At 37.7% G+C, this 15,869-nt stretch overlaps 1 protein-coding gene across 1 annotated transcript in view; it reads right to left on the bottom strand.

Annotated features, from left to right (window-relative positions):
* Positions 1 to 15,869, bottom strand: part of TUSC3 (tumor suppressor candidate 3) — a 132,606-nt gene that overhangs the window by 72,811 nt on the left and 43,926 nt on the right. The window contains exons 2-3 of the mRNA XM_075421923.1: positions 10,764 to 10,933; positions 824 to 941 (exon numbers count right to left, since the gene is read on the bottom strand). Coding sequence (XP_075278038.1) covers positions 824 to 941; positions 10,764 to 10,933 — 288 coding nt within the window. The remainder of the gene's footprint in view (positions 1 to 823; positions 942 to 10,763; positions 10,934 to 15,869) is intronic.

A 15,869-nucleotide genomic window follows, 5' to 3' on the forward strand; every position in this document is an offset into this window, starting at 1 on the left:
TGACAGAATACATTCTAAGATATCAATTGGAAGCAAAAATATTTACTAAATACAGTAGTTAAACTTTTAAAATTAAGTACTTTAAAAATAAATATTAAACTATGCCCCTGAAAATTTTAAACTACACACTTCGCCAGAAGGTGGTTAAAAATACAAAGAACTTCAAAACTTGTCACTCCTCTTAATCTGCATTTTTAGCTTCAACCAACGGATAAATATCAAAGAAAATCATGTCAGTATTCAGCGTTAATTTTCAAGAGATGCGTTTTGCCTTGACTACTCAATTTAAGAAGGGGCCTTAGACTGTTCTCCAGCAACTCATTTTTCACTCTTCATAGCCAATATATAAAATCTAAACCAGTCTTCTCTTTTCCCTGAAGAATTTCCAGACTAATACAAATGTTCCTGGAGCTGAAGAATATTGCATTACATAAAAGCAATTAAAAGGCTCTTTCAGTTAAGATGGTTTTTCCACTGGAGATAAAACACAGGAAATCTTTGAAAGCAAATTTTAGTTGCATTGTGTTTAATTCTAAAAAATGACATTAACAATGGGTTGAAAGAAATTTGCATACATATAATGTAATCTATAGACAAACATTATAAACTACACTTGGAAAATGAACTAGAAGTGGCTACCGGTATAACCTGCCTTGGCTGATGTCACAGAAACTGCAGTGCTTGGTAGTTTTATCCAGGAAGAATCTGTATACAAAACACAGAGGTACACACCTATATAGAGGAAATAATTTGTCTTGTATCATTTGGCAAATCAACATGAAGTTCTAAAAATTACGAATGTTTGACAGCATCCAACGTTTACCTGCTGAAAAACGTCTGCCCCTTCATCGTAATCCACTATTGTGAAAAACAGTTTGTTTGAAAAAGCAGACGAATAGCGCCATGAATTAGCCAGCACCTGATATTCTTCGTTAGCTTGCCTGTTAAGGAAAAGAAACAAACGTACATCCAATGTGGCATTTGCTGGCAAAAAAGATTCCATAACCTGCTGCAGCGGTTAGATGAATCCCATTTGCAGCATCATTCGCAAGACCCACACTCTCAATTAATACAAGGTTCAAAGTTATGTTACTCTTCGCTTCAAACCTGCCTTCTCCAAAATTCGAAAGAATTAGAAAAAAATACATTCTCCCAAGATGACGTTAACCAAAAGTAATGTTTTCCGTATTTAAAAGTCTCAGAAAACAGGAGTGGCCTGAGCGGCAAGCGCCACGCAGATCTGCTGACCGATCCCTGCAAGGAGAGGCTTACGTGGCCCTTGAGGACCACACCAGGATTTACTCGCTAAAGACAACCGCAGGTAAGGAATTCTGAAACTCCTGGAAAAGCAGCACAGAAATGTGACAGCAGGCATCTTCCTAAAATAGCAGAGCCACAGAAAGAGCCATGGAAACTGCCAAGCACCGGGGAAACGATACCAACTAAACGAACAGGAGGCTTGCAAGTAGCACAATACGCTCAAGATTATTTCTACAAAACTTGTTTTCAAAGTGATAAAGGACAATTTTGCACAACATATAGGGTTAAATAATCTATCATCACTAGAAAGTCCTATTGCTACTACGCAAATTTGTCAGAAAGCCTCTTCTTGGCTTTACGTACGGCTCTGTATTCAGGTGAGGTTTTTTGGCTGGGTGGGTTTTGTTTGTTTGTTGGTGTGTTTCAAAAGCAGAAAAAAAACCAAACCAAACCAAAAAAATAAATAGATTTACACTAAGCAGAAAGGAAAAAAGTAATTCCAGGAGAAGAATTCTGGGATCCTTACCAGCAGAAACATTCTCTAAACACACAGTCACAGAACCATAAAACCACAGGTTCTTCCCCAGGACAAGTCTGTATCAGTGCATAATTCAGGAAGGAAAAAAAAAAAACCCACCCAAAAGGATCCTTGCCAGTAATTTTAGCTTTACAAAGGATCCTTTGCTAATTATTTCCATACTGCTAACTAATTGTATCTGCTGTAGAGTCCAAACTAAGGCACTACCACTTGGGAATTTATCTTTGCACATGGTAAGATGCAGAAGTATAAATAAATGTATTCCGCAGCTTTTCTCAAAACAGTGTTTCTACAAAACCAGCTCCACGTGTCTGAAGGTGCAGAATGCTGTTTGTTTAAAAGCTGTAGATGCAAAAAGCTGTGTGTTGCAAAAGAAACTCTTCACTAAACGCACATAATATAGCTGGTATTTTGAGAGAGCAAAGAGGGGGAAGAGGACAGCAGGATCACAGATGTCACAGGAGCCTCCCCATTTCCTCATAACTGACATCAGCTTTCGGCATGAAATAGATGGCATACAACTCCCGCAGAGGTGTGTTGTATCAAGGAATATACTGTACATGAAAAAAACCTATCATAAAAAAGAAGTTAAAATGAGATTTTATGATCTCTTACCCCTGAAGAATAAACCTCATGCAGCACCACAAAACTAAACTATCACCCTTCTTACCCGAGATGGAGTAAAATGTGCTACTTAACACCCTCACTGGGCAAAGTTTGCAATTATACAAAACCCATGTGATTTAGGCATTAGGCTGGTTAATTCTAGAAACAGACAGTAACATTCAGCAGGCCAACACCTTCGCCGTCATCCTGAAGAGGGCAGTCAGGCAACATCAAAGGAACGCTGTAAAATCTTCAGTAGTATCAGTAGGGCACTGCTCTGTTAGACCTGTTATATTCAAGCTGGACCATTTTTATTATAAGAACAAGATAAAAATCACTTCATCTTGATGCCATCATTCTTCTTAGTCTACCTTTCACTTGTGACGAAACAGTATTTCTGGGAAATTCAGACACTTGAGAGAAGACTCTTGGTTCCCGTTGATCTCCACGCATTTTGCATCTTTGAATTATTTTGAATGAATATAATCAGTGGAGAGGATACTTCAGAAAGTATCATTTTGCAAAAGGTTGTCTTAGCTTTTCTGTAACAGATACAAAGCACAATTCCACCCTCCCGCTGCAGAGAGCAAAGCACTCTGTAACAGCCCCTCGCAGCAGCTGGAGGGGCACGGGGAAGCGAGGGTGAAACAAGGAGGGCAGGAATACAACGCTACGGGATGACCACACACAGACCTGAAGAACATCCCACAGTCCACGATATATAATTTCCTACGGATACAATGCTGATACAGCCACGTTCATAACTTTTTGTGGTGTTGGTTACTGCAAAAAGCATAAGCACTTGGCTGAAAACAATTCAGCCCCCAATTAACATCAGGAAATATCGGTTCCATCACTTCTTACCTACCTATCTCTATCATTAGTTAATATTAATTGTCTCCATTTGTTTCTATGAAGTAATGTTAATTATATAAAATTATTATAATAATTATATGAAATACTATAAAGGCATAGGTAGAACTACACTTGGTATGAACTCATCAGAATAATAACATGTTAGCACTGCTCTTGTTAGTTTGACAGGAGTTTTTGATAGATAAAGAAGATTTAAATGTTACTGCTGCTATAGTCACCTCTTAAGAATTTCATCATAACAGCAACACAGGAATCAGCAACATCAACTGTAATATTAACCAACTACTAGAAAATAGTGGCCAGCTCAACAGGCAATGCTACTATTAGATTTACCTAGGAAATTCAACTTACTGAAAAGTAAGCTGCTAAGCAAATGTTCCACAAAAATGTCTTCCATTACACAAGAGGTGCTCATGAAATATTAAAAGTTTTATTTAAAAAGATTAATTATGTGGGTGTCTATGGCAGATAATCAGATTTGTATAGCTTGAACTATATAAAATTAGATTAGTTTTGTTCTATTAGTCCAACATTATAGTAAGGAAAACACAAATAGAGTATTAGGAAAAGAATAAAAGAGACTGTGGAACTATTTGCAAGAAAGCAGTAAAGCATTATTTTTTGGCACACTATGGACTGTACAAAACACTTACAAACGTACAATTGGCAAAGAATGCACTACCAGGTCACCTATCCGTTCTTGTCTATCCGTTTAAAGTAAACTGTGATCAATGCTGCAATTACCACCTAAACAGATTCCGTTTTTTTATTTGGAATAGCTTTCCCAAAGTGAGGAGAAGGAGCTAAGTGCATATTTTGACTTCTTCTCAGTATCGACAAGATAACAAATTCAGAATGCTTATTTGCTTTCATTTCTGTTTAGGGTGACTCGTAATGTCACAATAAAAAGCACTGAAGAATCTACAAATACGTCCAGAAAATTCACCACACACGACAAAATGACGAGAGTATGGACACTAGTTGAAAACTACGCTGTTTATGCAATCTAGATCTCTGTAATAGTAGAAAGCAAGCTAAAATCCATGTTTTTCTATTTACAGCATCCCATGAAATTTCCAATATTCTGCAGATGAAAAAAAGCTATGACATCACATTTTGTAGAAGTTGCAAAGTAAAAAAGAAAAAAAAAATTGTGACCACAGGAAGAATCAGGAGTCTCTTACGATCCAAGTTTAAAATTATTGCCTTGTTAAACAGGACTCATCAATACTTCCATCAAGATCCTGAAGTGCACTGGAAAAGCAACTGAAGAACTTTCAACAGCTCCTTTCCACATTTCCTGTTCCTTCTTTGAACAAAAGTTCAAAAGATAATTCCCTCTCAGCACAGTTAAGAGATCTGTCACTGATTTTCTTGCTACCTGCTGCTGATCAACCAGCAAAAAACTGAAAGGCAGAGGATCCCGTTTCTTCTTTCTGGTGACACCTCCTTGACTGTCAGAATTCTTTCTGCTGTTGACCCACTCTTTGATCAGCTACTTGAAAACAGTTTTCTAAGATATCTCACTGAACAGGGAAACCAGCAGAATGCCTCTCTTTTCTAGATTAAAAACTTCCTCTTGGAGGTCTCATTCATGGGGTAGATGTTAATAAAATTATGTGGAATCTCTTCTCTCATATATTTTGGCATTCCTTCCCATACACTGTGAGTCAACAGGAGAAGGCAGCTACATTCAGAGCCCTTCATGAAACACGTACTACATTAAGCTCAAAACTTGAAAATACACAAACTCTATGTTGAATTACAACTTACCTCTTATATAATTCTGTAAGAACTACAGAAGGAGTATCTTAAGCAGTTGGTTCTGAGCTCATTCTGCAGCAGGCTTTCTGCAGCAACTACAAGCTTGTTCCAATAGACGCCGTTAATAATTTCTGACAGAAGTCAGCCTTGTCACTCAAATGAAACAAAAGAAGTTTTTAGAAAAGATGTGCCACACCTGAAAAACTGGCCCATCTCACTCATGTCCTACATATATATTTTATGTATATACTTTATATGTGTATTTACACACATTTAGCTTCAGCTAACTGGAGTAATCAGTGCTCCTTTCAATATAATGAAACTTCTGATGCTTTTAAAAACGTAATAGTCTGGTCAGCATGGGGGTGAAGAAGACTACTGGCTACACAAACTCTGCAGCATTACCAGTCATTTCTAGTTGCTTCTTCATAAATACTGTCTTTGAAAAAACTGCGTTTTCCAAGAATCTGAAAGCAGTTTTGTCACTTCCACAGTAAAATACTATTAAACATTATCCAGGACTCAAACAACACAATTTTCAGTTTGTGCAGTTGACAAGCTTGCCTCCACAAGAGGTTACCTGCCATTACCATAGTCTTCCTCTGCAGCATTTCTTCATTTTTCTCCTGATCATTTCCGATGCTAATTCTAGGCTTTGATCTTGATTTGCAATGATTCAAACAGGCTCAGTTACCTCTTTAAAAGAAACATTTGGGAATTCACAGGCATAAACAAGCATAGTAGACAGCATGCAAAACAAAATCCATTTGTTTCAGGTAGCTTGAAATTCACAGCGATGTACATGTCTAATTTAAATTTTTAACCATTATCACGTAACAAACTAGTGGCACAGGTCAAGGCATAGACCCTGTCCACTGAAACTCCATTATCTTTAGCCTCTGACACTGCTCTGATCTTTTCAAGGAACACTCCTCTAAGGAAAAAAAAAAAAAACAACAAAACAAAATATGCATCTTTTTGTTGATGTGCTTCAGCTGTTGGGGAAAAAAAACCTCAAGTGCCCAGTTTCATTCCTCTGACCCAGATACACCTTTCTAAGTCAAAATACTCCAGCAATGAATTTGTAAAATGAATTAGACAAAAATATGAGCTGTTTGGCAACAAACAAGGCATCTCTGATACGCACCTGTATGCAAAGGAGAGATAGTTGTTTGCCAGCAAGATGAGAGAAGCAGAGCTCAGCAAGTAAAATAAAAGACCTCATATAATTTGCTTATGGAGTGATTAGATGGTACAGCAACAAGCAAAAAAGAACAAGTTAGTGATAACAATGAACGAAGCAGAGGAACAGTCAGCACAACGATGGTTTCAGCAGGCGAGAGCTACAGCCCATGTGCCGCTGAAAATCAAAGCCCCAGCACGCAGACAAGTGTAGCTGGGGGGGCACTGAAGCCTGGCTGGTAAAATGGTGCTGATCCCTTTGCGAAAATGTAGTGATAATAAAATGGGGGAGCAGACTGCAAGAGGCAAGAAGACAAAGGGCAGAGAAGCTGGAAGAGAATTCTCACCCAAAAACGCACTCAAATCTGGCTAGTAGTTACCGTTTGCCTGGATGCAATAGAAAGTACAGGCTGAGAAATCGTCTCTTCGTCTCTGTGAAGATGCTCTTGTCAGAGTGACTGTTCTTTTGTTCTCCTTTGTGCATACATACATGATTTTTTTCAGTAGTGTGACTGAATGACATGGGTAACAGAGAGAAGCTACCTAGTTGAGTGAATACCTAAGCACGAAGGTAAAAGGGAAACTGGTTATATTTCCTGAGAAGTCACTGTTTAGAGTTAGATTACTTCTGAGTGTTCATCCAAACCAAAAAAACCCAAACTGATTCATCATCACAGTGCGCCAAAGGGCTTCCAATGTGCTGCTGCAGAGTACAAACACCAAGAATAGTAACAAGATGTAAAGTCTGAAGGCATCAGACGGGTTTCAATAGCTTTTTGGACCAGAAAATTGAAACTTGCTTGTCCACAAAGGTGGATGAAAACGTTGTACTCCAAATTCTGCTTTAGGATAAAGACAGAATTTCCTTGAAAAACATTCTAGAGGCATGACAAGAGGCACCACCAACACGTATACAGAACTGCTGGTTTACAGAAGCCTTCAGGTGTTAGGACTGGATGGATGCAGATAGCCTACGGATATATTTTCCAGTCCACAGTTTGCGAAAATATTTCATTAAGATGAATACAGAACTAATCTCTGTCTCAAAGACAATAAACTGGCAGGTGTCTTTTAGAAACACCTAGAAATCAACCAAATTTGTTCTAGGCATAGAATAAATTCCAATTGGTAATGCAGACATATGATTGCTGACTTTTAAAAGTACATCTTGAAAAGGGATAATGTGAAAAATGAGAAGCAAATTAAGCAAAATTAAGTGAAGGCCAAATATTAAATGCAACAGTATGACCTGTATCAGGAACTAACATGCCTAGCACTGCATGAACAGGTTTCAAACAATTGGCAAACAAAGCATTGAAAAGATTTTTCTAACTCATCTTTCTCAAGATGATACATATGATTATGTATCCATCTCCTGCAACAATAAAGAAACCCTTCTCATTCCATTGGAAAAAAAAAGATCTTATGTTAAGTAACATTTTCTGGAGAACAACTACAAAACACACAACATGCTTTGGTTTAACAGAAAAAAAATCGGCTCCTTTGACTGAAAGGATATTTTTTTACATATAGAAGTTTCATCCAAATACCTGGAATGCCAGGGACTTCTTTGTATTTGGCATTTTAAGAGTACGTTGGTATTGTTTCTGTATACTTTCTCAAATCACTAAAGTGATTTACGTGATCAAAGTTACAACGTCCTTCCTGCTGCGCACAGAAAAGCCTTGGATTCTCCGAGACAAATGTGGTCAGCTTTCCACATGTAGGTCCGTGCTCTATGGATAGGTTAAGACTTCTGTTAAATGCTTAAAGATCATGCCTCCAAGGGTTTTAAGACTTGGTTAAGTTCACCTCAGCCAAGTTTTATCTTAGATTTGGAACTTCTCCGGTGTTAAAAAGGATGGAGGGGACTGGGGGGCAGGAATCCTTCATACCAACATCCAAACATAGACAACATCCAAACTACAGCACTTCTCAGCAATGGATGGGCACAACAGCCCTTAGTCTGACTTTGCATCCACTTTGAAGAGCGCCAAAAGTGACACTGACTTCCTGAATTCAAGAGACCACCTCTCCACCTTTGGCGCCACGATCACTCAAAACACCTACCAGAGAAGTCATACTGATTTTACTGGAAGCAGGGACTCAGTAACAAACATTCGAAACATAACCAAACACAACATCCGATACACAAACAACGTAGTTTATTTCAACAAGACGGGACACGCTTGATCTCTTCAGGCCTCAAATGCGCAAATCTGCAATGGCCTGCTCTAACGACGATGAGCTTTCATTGCTCTCCTCCAGAAGAGGACCACATCTCCTACCATTGCTCCCCATCCTGTTCTCTTTTTTCTGCACAATGCTGTGGTTTTCATGCTTAGCATTTGACATAGCTCTATGGAACAGCAGCACACAAACATCTTTTTTTTTCCCTTTTGAAAATACTGTGCCCCTGTTCTTTATAATCTGGACATTTAGTAGAGAGAAAATACTGAATTGTCAAATCTAGCCACCAAAGGGAAAAGAGAAAACCATTTTTTTTTTAAAATAATTTTGTGGTGCATAAATTAACCAGGCTCAATATTGGGGGAGGGGGGGGGAAGTACTAATTCTTGTGACAAAGTTATTCAAAGACTCCACTCCAAGTGTTTTTTCTATATTTGAAATATGACATTGACTTTTTTGTATAAAATTGTTCTCAAAGTATTTTGACGAGTAACAGTTAACTTAAATCTTGGACAAAGGCATCCTCACAGAACATCACAGATGAAGTTAAAAATCTATTTTTCCTTTAGGCAAAGTGGCTAGTGAATAGCTAACAATAAAGTAATGCATGCATTTCGGTTCTGTACATCCTTTCAGCGCTCCTGTCCATTAATTAGCCATTGATTTGAAAATGTCAATTTTCCTGATAATGGTTTTATGTGCAGTACGATCAACCTCATTAAGTTCCTTTTATTTCACAAGAAAAAGCCGATCGCAACTTCACATTTATTTAAACAAACCAAACAAAGCAGTATGCGGATTTTTTTTCCTTCATTTTATGCTTAAAGATTTTCAGTTGCTTCTGTACATAAATGGCTAGGCTGGGATATTACAGGATGAAGTTTACAAGCTCTTTTTCAATACAGTAAACAATACACAGTTGTAAGCAAAATTAAATTCCTTAATAATGGCAATATTTATGTTGTTTTCACATGCCCTACAAAAGAGTTGTACACAACACAGGGAAAGAATTACGAATACACTGACCCTTCTAAGGCTGAATTTAGTGCATCTTCTGTAGCTTTATCTACTGGCTATGAAAATAAGAAATGATTTTAAAAAAATACTTTCAACTCCTATTTCACCTCCTAAAGTTGAACTCTGGCAACACAAAGAAGAAATAACAGCAATGAAGTGCTGGAAGTTCTAAAGAAAAAAATCCTTTGACTTAAGAACGTTGGAAAGCTTCCATACCTACTCCTTCACCTTCAGTTCAGATGTGACGGGTGAACTCATGGGAATGCAATTTATACACTTCCCCTCCAAACTGACCAACTTCAATGACAAAAGATTAATCTATTAAAAAAACCTGATAAAAACTGTACATGACTACAGGCACACAAGTTAAAAGTTTCTGTTGTAAATGGTGCATTCCAACACCTCAGAAATGTAACAAGCAGCTACGTGTACCAACTTTGTGTATTGTTTAACCTGCACCTCTTTAAAACCAAGAAATAACACTCCTTCATAGACAGCTTATGAATTTCATAGTTCAATGAAGTATTTTTCTGCCTACTGTTTAGAACTCTCCGCACAATAATCCCATCTATTACTAAACACAGTAATTTCTAATGCTAATTTCTAATTTCTTTGGCTGAAGAAGGTTTTATTAGCTCAGTTTCTGATTTAGTAAGGTAATTAAGTGCTTGACTACCTTTCAGTGCCTTGGCCCTATTTCCATGTCTATCATTAGTCATTTTTGGATTAATTTATTGAAGTAGGAACTTGCAGAGAAAGATCTTGAACTCAGAAGAATACCAGAGCCACTCTAATACGTACTCTAAACGGAGCCACCAGAACATACCACAGTACAGTGCCAGGCATTATTCCACAATAAGCGTGTCCACGTGGAAAAAGGCGCTTGCATGTAAGAACTGTCCAAAGCTGTGAAATCGCAGGGTAACTCACATCTGCATCAGAGCCTTGGACATCTCTTAACTGAAGAAATCAATGAAGTGTCATACTACTAAATGGTAATGAAACTCTTCTGTCACAAAATGTCTTTGGAAAGATCAAGGTCAACTGATAATAAAATAAAGCAGATTTCTTGAAGGGAAAGTCTTCCTCAGCTGTGTAAATTTTATTCAAATGAACTTAATGAAACCCAAAACTAAGAAGACTTCTAAATTCTGACATATAGATTAAAAGGCAGTTGAAAAGATGCTGGGACAAACACAAGGGCCTGTTAAATAGTAAGCAACTGTCCCATGCAGAGAACAATCCTACTCAGAGTACTGCACATTGATTAAAATGTTCACTTGAAAACTGCGGTGAGGAAGATGAAAAAGATCACAAAGGTATAAATTACCTGCAAACAGAGCACTGCCGCTGCGGCTGGAGAGCTGTGAACATCACTACCACAGAGTAGTTACGAGGTGGAGCCTTCACAAATCTTCGGAATTTGTCTCCATTCATGCGGATGACCGAGCGCCTTGAGCTCCACTCCATCAGCTGTTCCACCTTCTCAGCCAAAAGATTCTGCAATTGAGGATAAGGATATGAGGAATGTTGAAGCTTAACCTTCGAGCACTTTGTACCTATATTCTGTCTTTGCATCCTTAGAGCTCCTACAGACTTCAAGCAAGAGCTTGGGGGCATCTCTATAAAGCTTATAGCACATTTTAGTCTTCTATCTAGATTAGTAGATTTTAAGTATTTAAAAAATAACTCAATGTGGTCTTAAAAAGAAAGGATATATAAAATGAAATCAAGCAGGTTGCTACTGAAGGCAAAGGAGTGGAGTAAGGCTGACTGTCTAAATACAAGATACCATTACAGCAATCATTTAACTTTCATTACAGATTGGAAGCTTTATAAAATGCAGCATTATATTTATTCTATTTAGTAAAAATAACAGCAGGATATTGTCTGTCACTCAAATATTAAGACAAAAGAAAAATGTAGCTACAAAGAGATAGAAATAGTTATGTTCAGAATTTCCTTACAAATACGCATAATATTGAAATTAAATTAATATCGTTTTCATATTTTGCTACAGACAGGAATGCGCTATATATAAACCCACCTAGGCACATTCTGTTATGAAATCAGCATTTTTAGTTGCTTTCAAGATTGAGATCCACAAAATATTCTGACTGAAGTAGAAGTGTATCAGAAAAAAAAAAAAATCGCTTGTGTGTGGCTTTTCTTTTGCATGAAAGCATTCCACCAAATGAATGATCGAAAAGCACACTATGAGACATATCAGAAGACGGCCCTCAAGTTAAATACATTCGTCTAACCATTCCTGTGAAAAAATATTTAATTTTCTTTTTTAATCAAGTAATCCGAAAGTCATACTTGCTCAGCAGAGATTTCTTAGTCGCCTAAGTTACCTAGTTTCAGTGCACTGACCATGCTCTAGGTGGGCTGCTACATCTACAGTGTATCAGGATCAACGCAACAATCCATCTTAAGTCTTCACTCCCTGCTCGAGGACACTGTGGAAGCTGCCTATATCAAGGAAGAGCTAAAAAAAAAAAAAAAAGGTGGAGAAAACTGGAATATTATGACCTGCACAGAAGCCAAGTGATGAGAGAAAGTGGTAAGGACAGATGAAGAAGAAACAGAGACAGAAAGTGAAGAAGGGGCACCAAACAGAAGAGAAATTAAGTTCAGAAAACTGGAAGGTGTGAGACCTCCAATAAAACACAAATGAGTTAGTGAAAGGATGTACAGGCTGATGAGGGTCTGCCGTGGAAGGGAAGAGCAAACAAGCTTAACAAAACATATTGCAATGGGGACATCGAGAAAGAGAACACGATGACAGGCAAGGCACAGATAAAACTCAAATACTGTGCAGAAACAACTGAGCAAGGAGACAAGGTGGCTTTTCCAGGACTTTTTTTAAAAACAGTATGAAATAGAAAAATTAGCTCATCTAGTAACATTTCACAAATCAGTAAGGCTATAAATAAAGTAGAGATAGATGTATGAGGGGAAGGAGGGAGCGAACTACAAGGGCAAAGGAAAAATCACATTTTGCCTGTCAGCTCTTCCATCTTAAAAATTAGCAGAAGATGTCCCTTGGAGGTCCTCATAAGGCACGGCTGCCTATCAGAAGTTTTGAGTCCAAAAGCAGCTTTGATTAGTGAACAGTTCAGAGATAGCCACATTTATTTGACCCTATAATGACTTTAAAAAAAAATCTTTTAGGTTTTCATTCCTATTCTCAGAATTTAGCTGACATTTGTAATCACAAATGTGAAGGAGAGATTACAATTCTGTTCATCATAAGAACACCAATGAATCAATTAAGACTACAATTATTCTTCTGCTTAAAGACATATTATGATTTAGGTAGTTCTATGTCAAAAGATACTACGTAAATTCTTCTATTTAAAAAGAATCATAAAGCAGATTACATAAAAATGAAGCCTAGTCATTCGTAAAGTTTCCTTGGATTAGCAGTGCCTGGATTAAATCTCGGAGTTCATTTCAAAAGATTCACTAGTTTTGCACAAGGTGCTCCAGCTGGTAAAGCGCAAGAAAACACGAGGTAAAAAGGATGTGTACTTGTATTTCCAAAAGTTTTAATAACTGAAGCAAAAAGACAAACCGAAGAGAACTAATAAAAAGACACAACTGGTAAATTAACACAGGAAGGATGCACAATATCCTACTTGGTACAGAAAACCAAAGACTTTTCAGAACAGGCCTTATTCAGAGAAGAGAAACAAGAAACCCATGAAGCATCATTAAGGTTATTAGAGCAACAGCATGATCTTGACAGAAGAAACAGGTGAGAATAAAAACCAGTGCCATTACTGCTACATAATTTGTTTCTACAAAATCATCAGTGGTATCAGAAGATTCTTACTCAGAGAAGGCCCATACAAAGTTTTACTTGGAAGCTGGTTGCCAATATTCAATTGCCTTGATTCCTTCAGCCCATGGTGTTCTCAACCACTTGCATAGGTAAACAGCTAGTAACTAACCTATTTACTACACTAGGTAATCAAGCCAGTAGTACTTCAGGAGTATAAAGTCACTAGGTACAACTTTATTACTCGCTTCGCTGGATTCTGAAGAAATCTGCTTTTTTTAAATAGAAAGTTATCACTGATAAGATTGCAGATAATCACATACATCATGACACATTCTGCTATAGGGTGGGTTCCACTTAGGTAACTGACTGCACTCAAGATATCCTACCACTTTTTAGTCTATTCCAGAAAGTCTCCTTTCGCAGAGTAGTTGACAGAAGAGCCCTTGGGACCGAAAGCTCTAGAATTCACAGTGAAGTCTGTGGAATATCCCCTACTTTACAGCTTTCTGATTTGTAACACTTTACAGACAGATGAAGGTCTGATATTGTTTTGTCATTTATAAAACCTTTGCACAATATATGCGGCTGACTAAATTATCAACCTTTTCTCACCTCATTTAATGATGAAATCCAAGAAATAAATCTAGTGTTAAATGAGTTTCCACTTTAGCTGTGTATTTTACTTTAAGGTTGAGTGCCTATGTTCAGGAACATTTCAACATTCCAACTATCTACTTTAGCTTTGGATCAAAAAGGCACCCACTTTTCAGACTCTACACTCATAAATTTGACCAGTCTGTTAAAAGGGGCAAAAAAATGTATATTTTAAACAAATGTTTAAGCTAGCAGACTGACCTTATGGATTTCATAATTCAGAATGTAACTTTTATTTTTTAATATGAAAATTAAAAGTTATTAAACAAAAAATAAGAACAGATTGTTGAATAAAAGTGCAAGTATGAGCTCTACCTCCAGTCAAAAATTTTCTCCTCTGTAAAAGAACATCATTGAAAAGTGAAGAAAAAATGTCAGAAAACATCTAGAAACAAAAGGCAAAATTCTCCCTATTACCCTAATGGAATAATAATAAACATAATAATCTATTCATACCCAGGAAAGCACTGTTAGAAAAGACAGTGACCTATCCCAAATGATTCTTGCCATGAATGTACCAAAAGTGAACATGCCCTCCAGTATTTTTCTTTTACCATTTACCATCCCACTATACAAACCATAAATAAAACTGTCACCAAAGTGAATCCCCACTAGGATTCTAGACATGTACAAAAAATTTATTAACTCGCCTCTTTCCACCCCCTGGGGAAACTCTTCTGCCAGAGAAAATCTGGAAATAGTAGAGGATGGCTGAATCAGCCCCACCAGACAAAACACATCTTGTGACGACTGAGACATGAACAACCCTTACTCACGTACAGAAAACGAGAAACACTATCTCATTTTTGCTCTAGAGTGCCCATTTTCTGCTCCTTTCCACAGTGTACACAGGTGAAGACCCTACATTTGTTTAAACCCGTTTATTTACAGAACTCCTCTGAGTATTTACTAACTTTATGCTGGTAACTCCAGGGGACTCTTTCAGTTGAAACACTGAAAAAAAAAAAAACCAAAACCCACAAGCATAAATCTAAGAGGGAAAATTCTTCCTTTACATAGAAAATTGCAGTTTTTGTCAGTGCAAGGAACTACAAAAGGCTCACCAGATAACAGTCTACTGATAAAAGCATAGAGAACATTTAAATCTATGGGTGAAGAGGCAGCGATGTATCATTTATTTATTTCCATCAGCTGATGCCTCAAGCAGAATAAAAGAACATGTATGATCTATGTGTGGAAACAGCATGAATGCTAGTATCTGTAAAATAAACAGAACTGTAATATTACTTGCTGTTCCTACGCTATTTTGTAACAAGTGAAACCATATGGCACAACAGCATTTTTCCAAAACTAAACAACCCTTAAAAACGTCACCGAGAAAATCCAGAATCCATGAATTCTCTGATGCTACATGGAAAGCAGTTCTTGATTTAGGATAGGGGGTTCTCCACCAAGAGATCACCTATGAAAACTCTTTTTGTTGCTTGGGACAGCAATCCTAAATAATTCTGATTTTGTCCTTGTGGCTAGCAAAAGCTCTTTCCATTCGCAGTCGTCCCTATCACAAGAACAAAGCAAAAGAATAAAGTTCATCTATTACAGATCTCAGTTCCCAGTGATGTGATGAAACAGCCGTGCCACCTGTCAAACACGCAGGCAAACTGTGACAAGTTCTGGACGAGAAGCTGCTGGCAGGCTCACCTTCTGGCATCCGCACCTGAAGCAATTCCCTATTAGGGACCGCTTCCCAGTGATCCCCCATTATCTCCTCTCTGCTTCGTAACCCAGCAGAGCTTGGCACCCACAAGCCCTCCCTTCCGTACCCTGCGCCGAGCAGATTAGCTACTCAAAACACAGCTTGATTTATTTGCTCTCCCAGGACACAGTGCCTACAAGACAAAGCATAAACAACAACAACCAGTCTGTACACACACATTTTGCCTCACTTGACTGTTAATCTTCCTTGGCTAGCTTTGCTAAACTTCTTCTGGCCAAATAAAACCATCTCTCTCTGGAGAAAAAAAATCACAA

The sequence above is a fragment of the Opisthocomus hoazin genome, chromosome 5 (genome assembly GCF_030867145.1).
Source record: "Opisthocomus hoazin isolate bOpiHoa1 chromosome 5, bOpiHoa1.hap1, whole genome shotgun sequence".
NCBI classification, from domain to species: Eukaryota; Metazoa; Chordata; class Aves; order Opisthocomiformes; family Opisthocomidae; genus Opisthocomus; species Opisthocomus hoazin.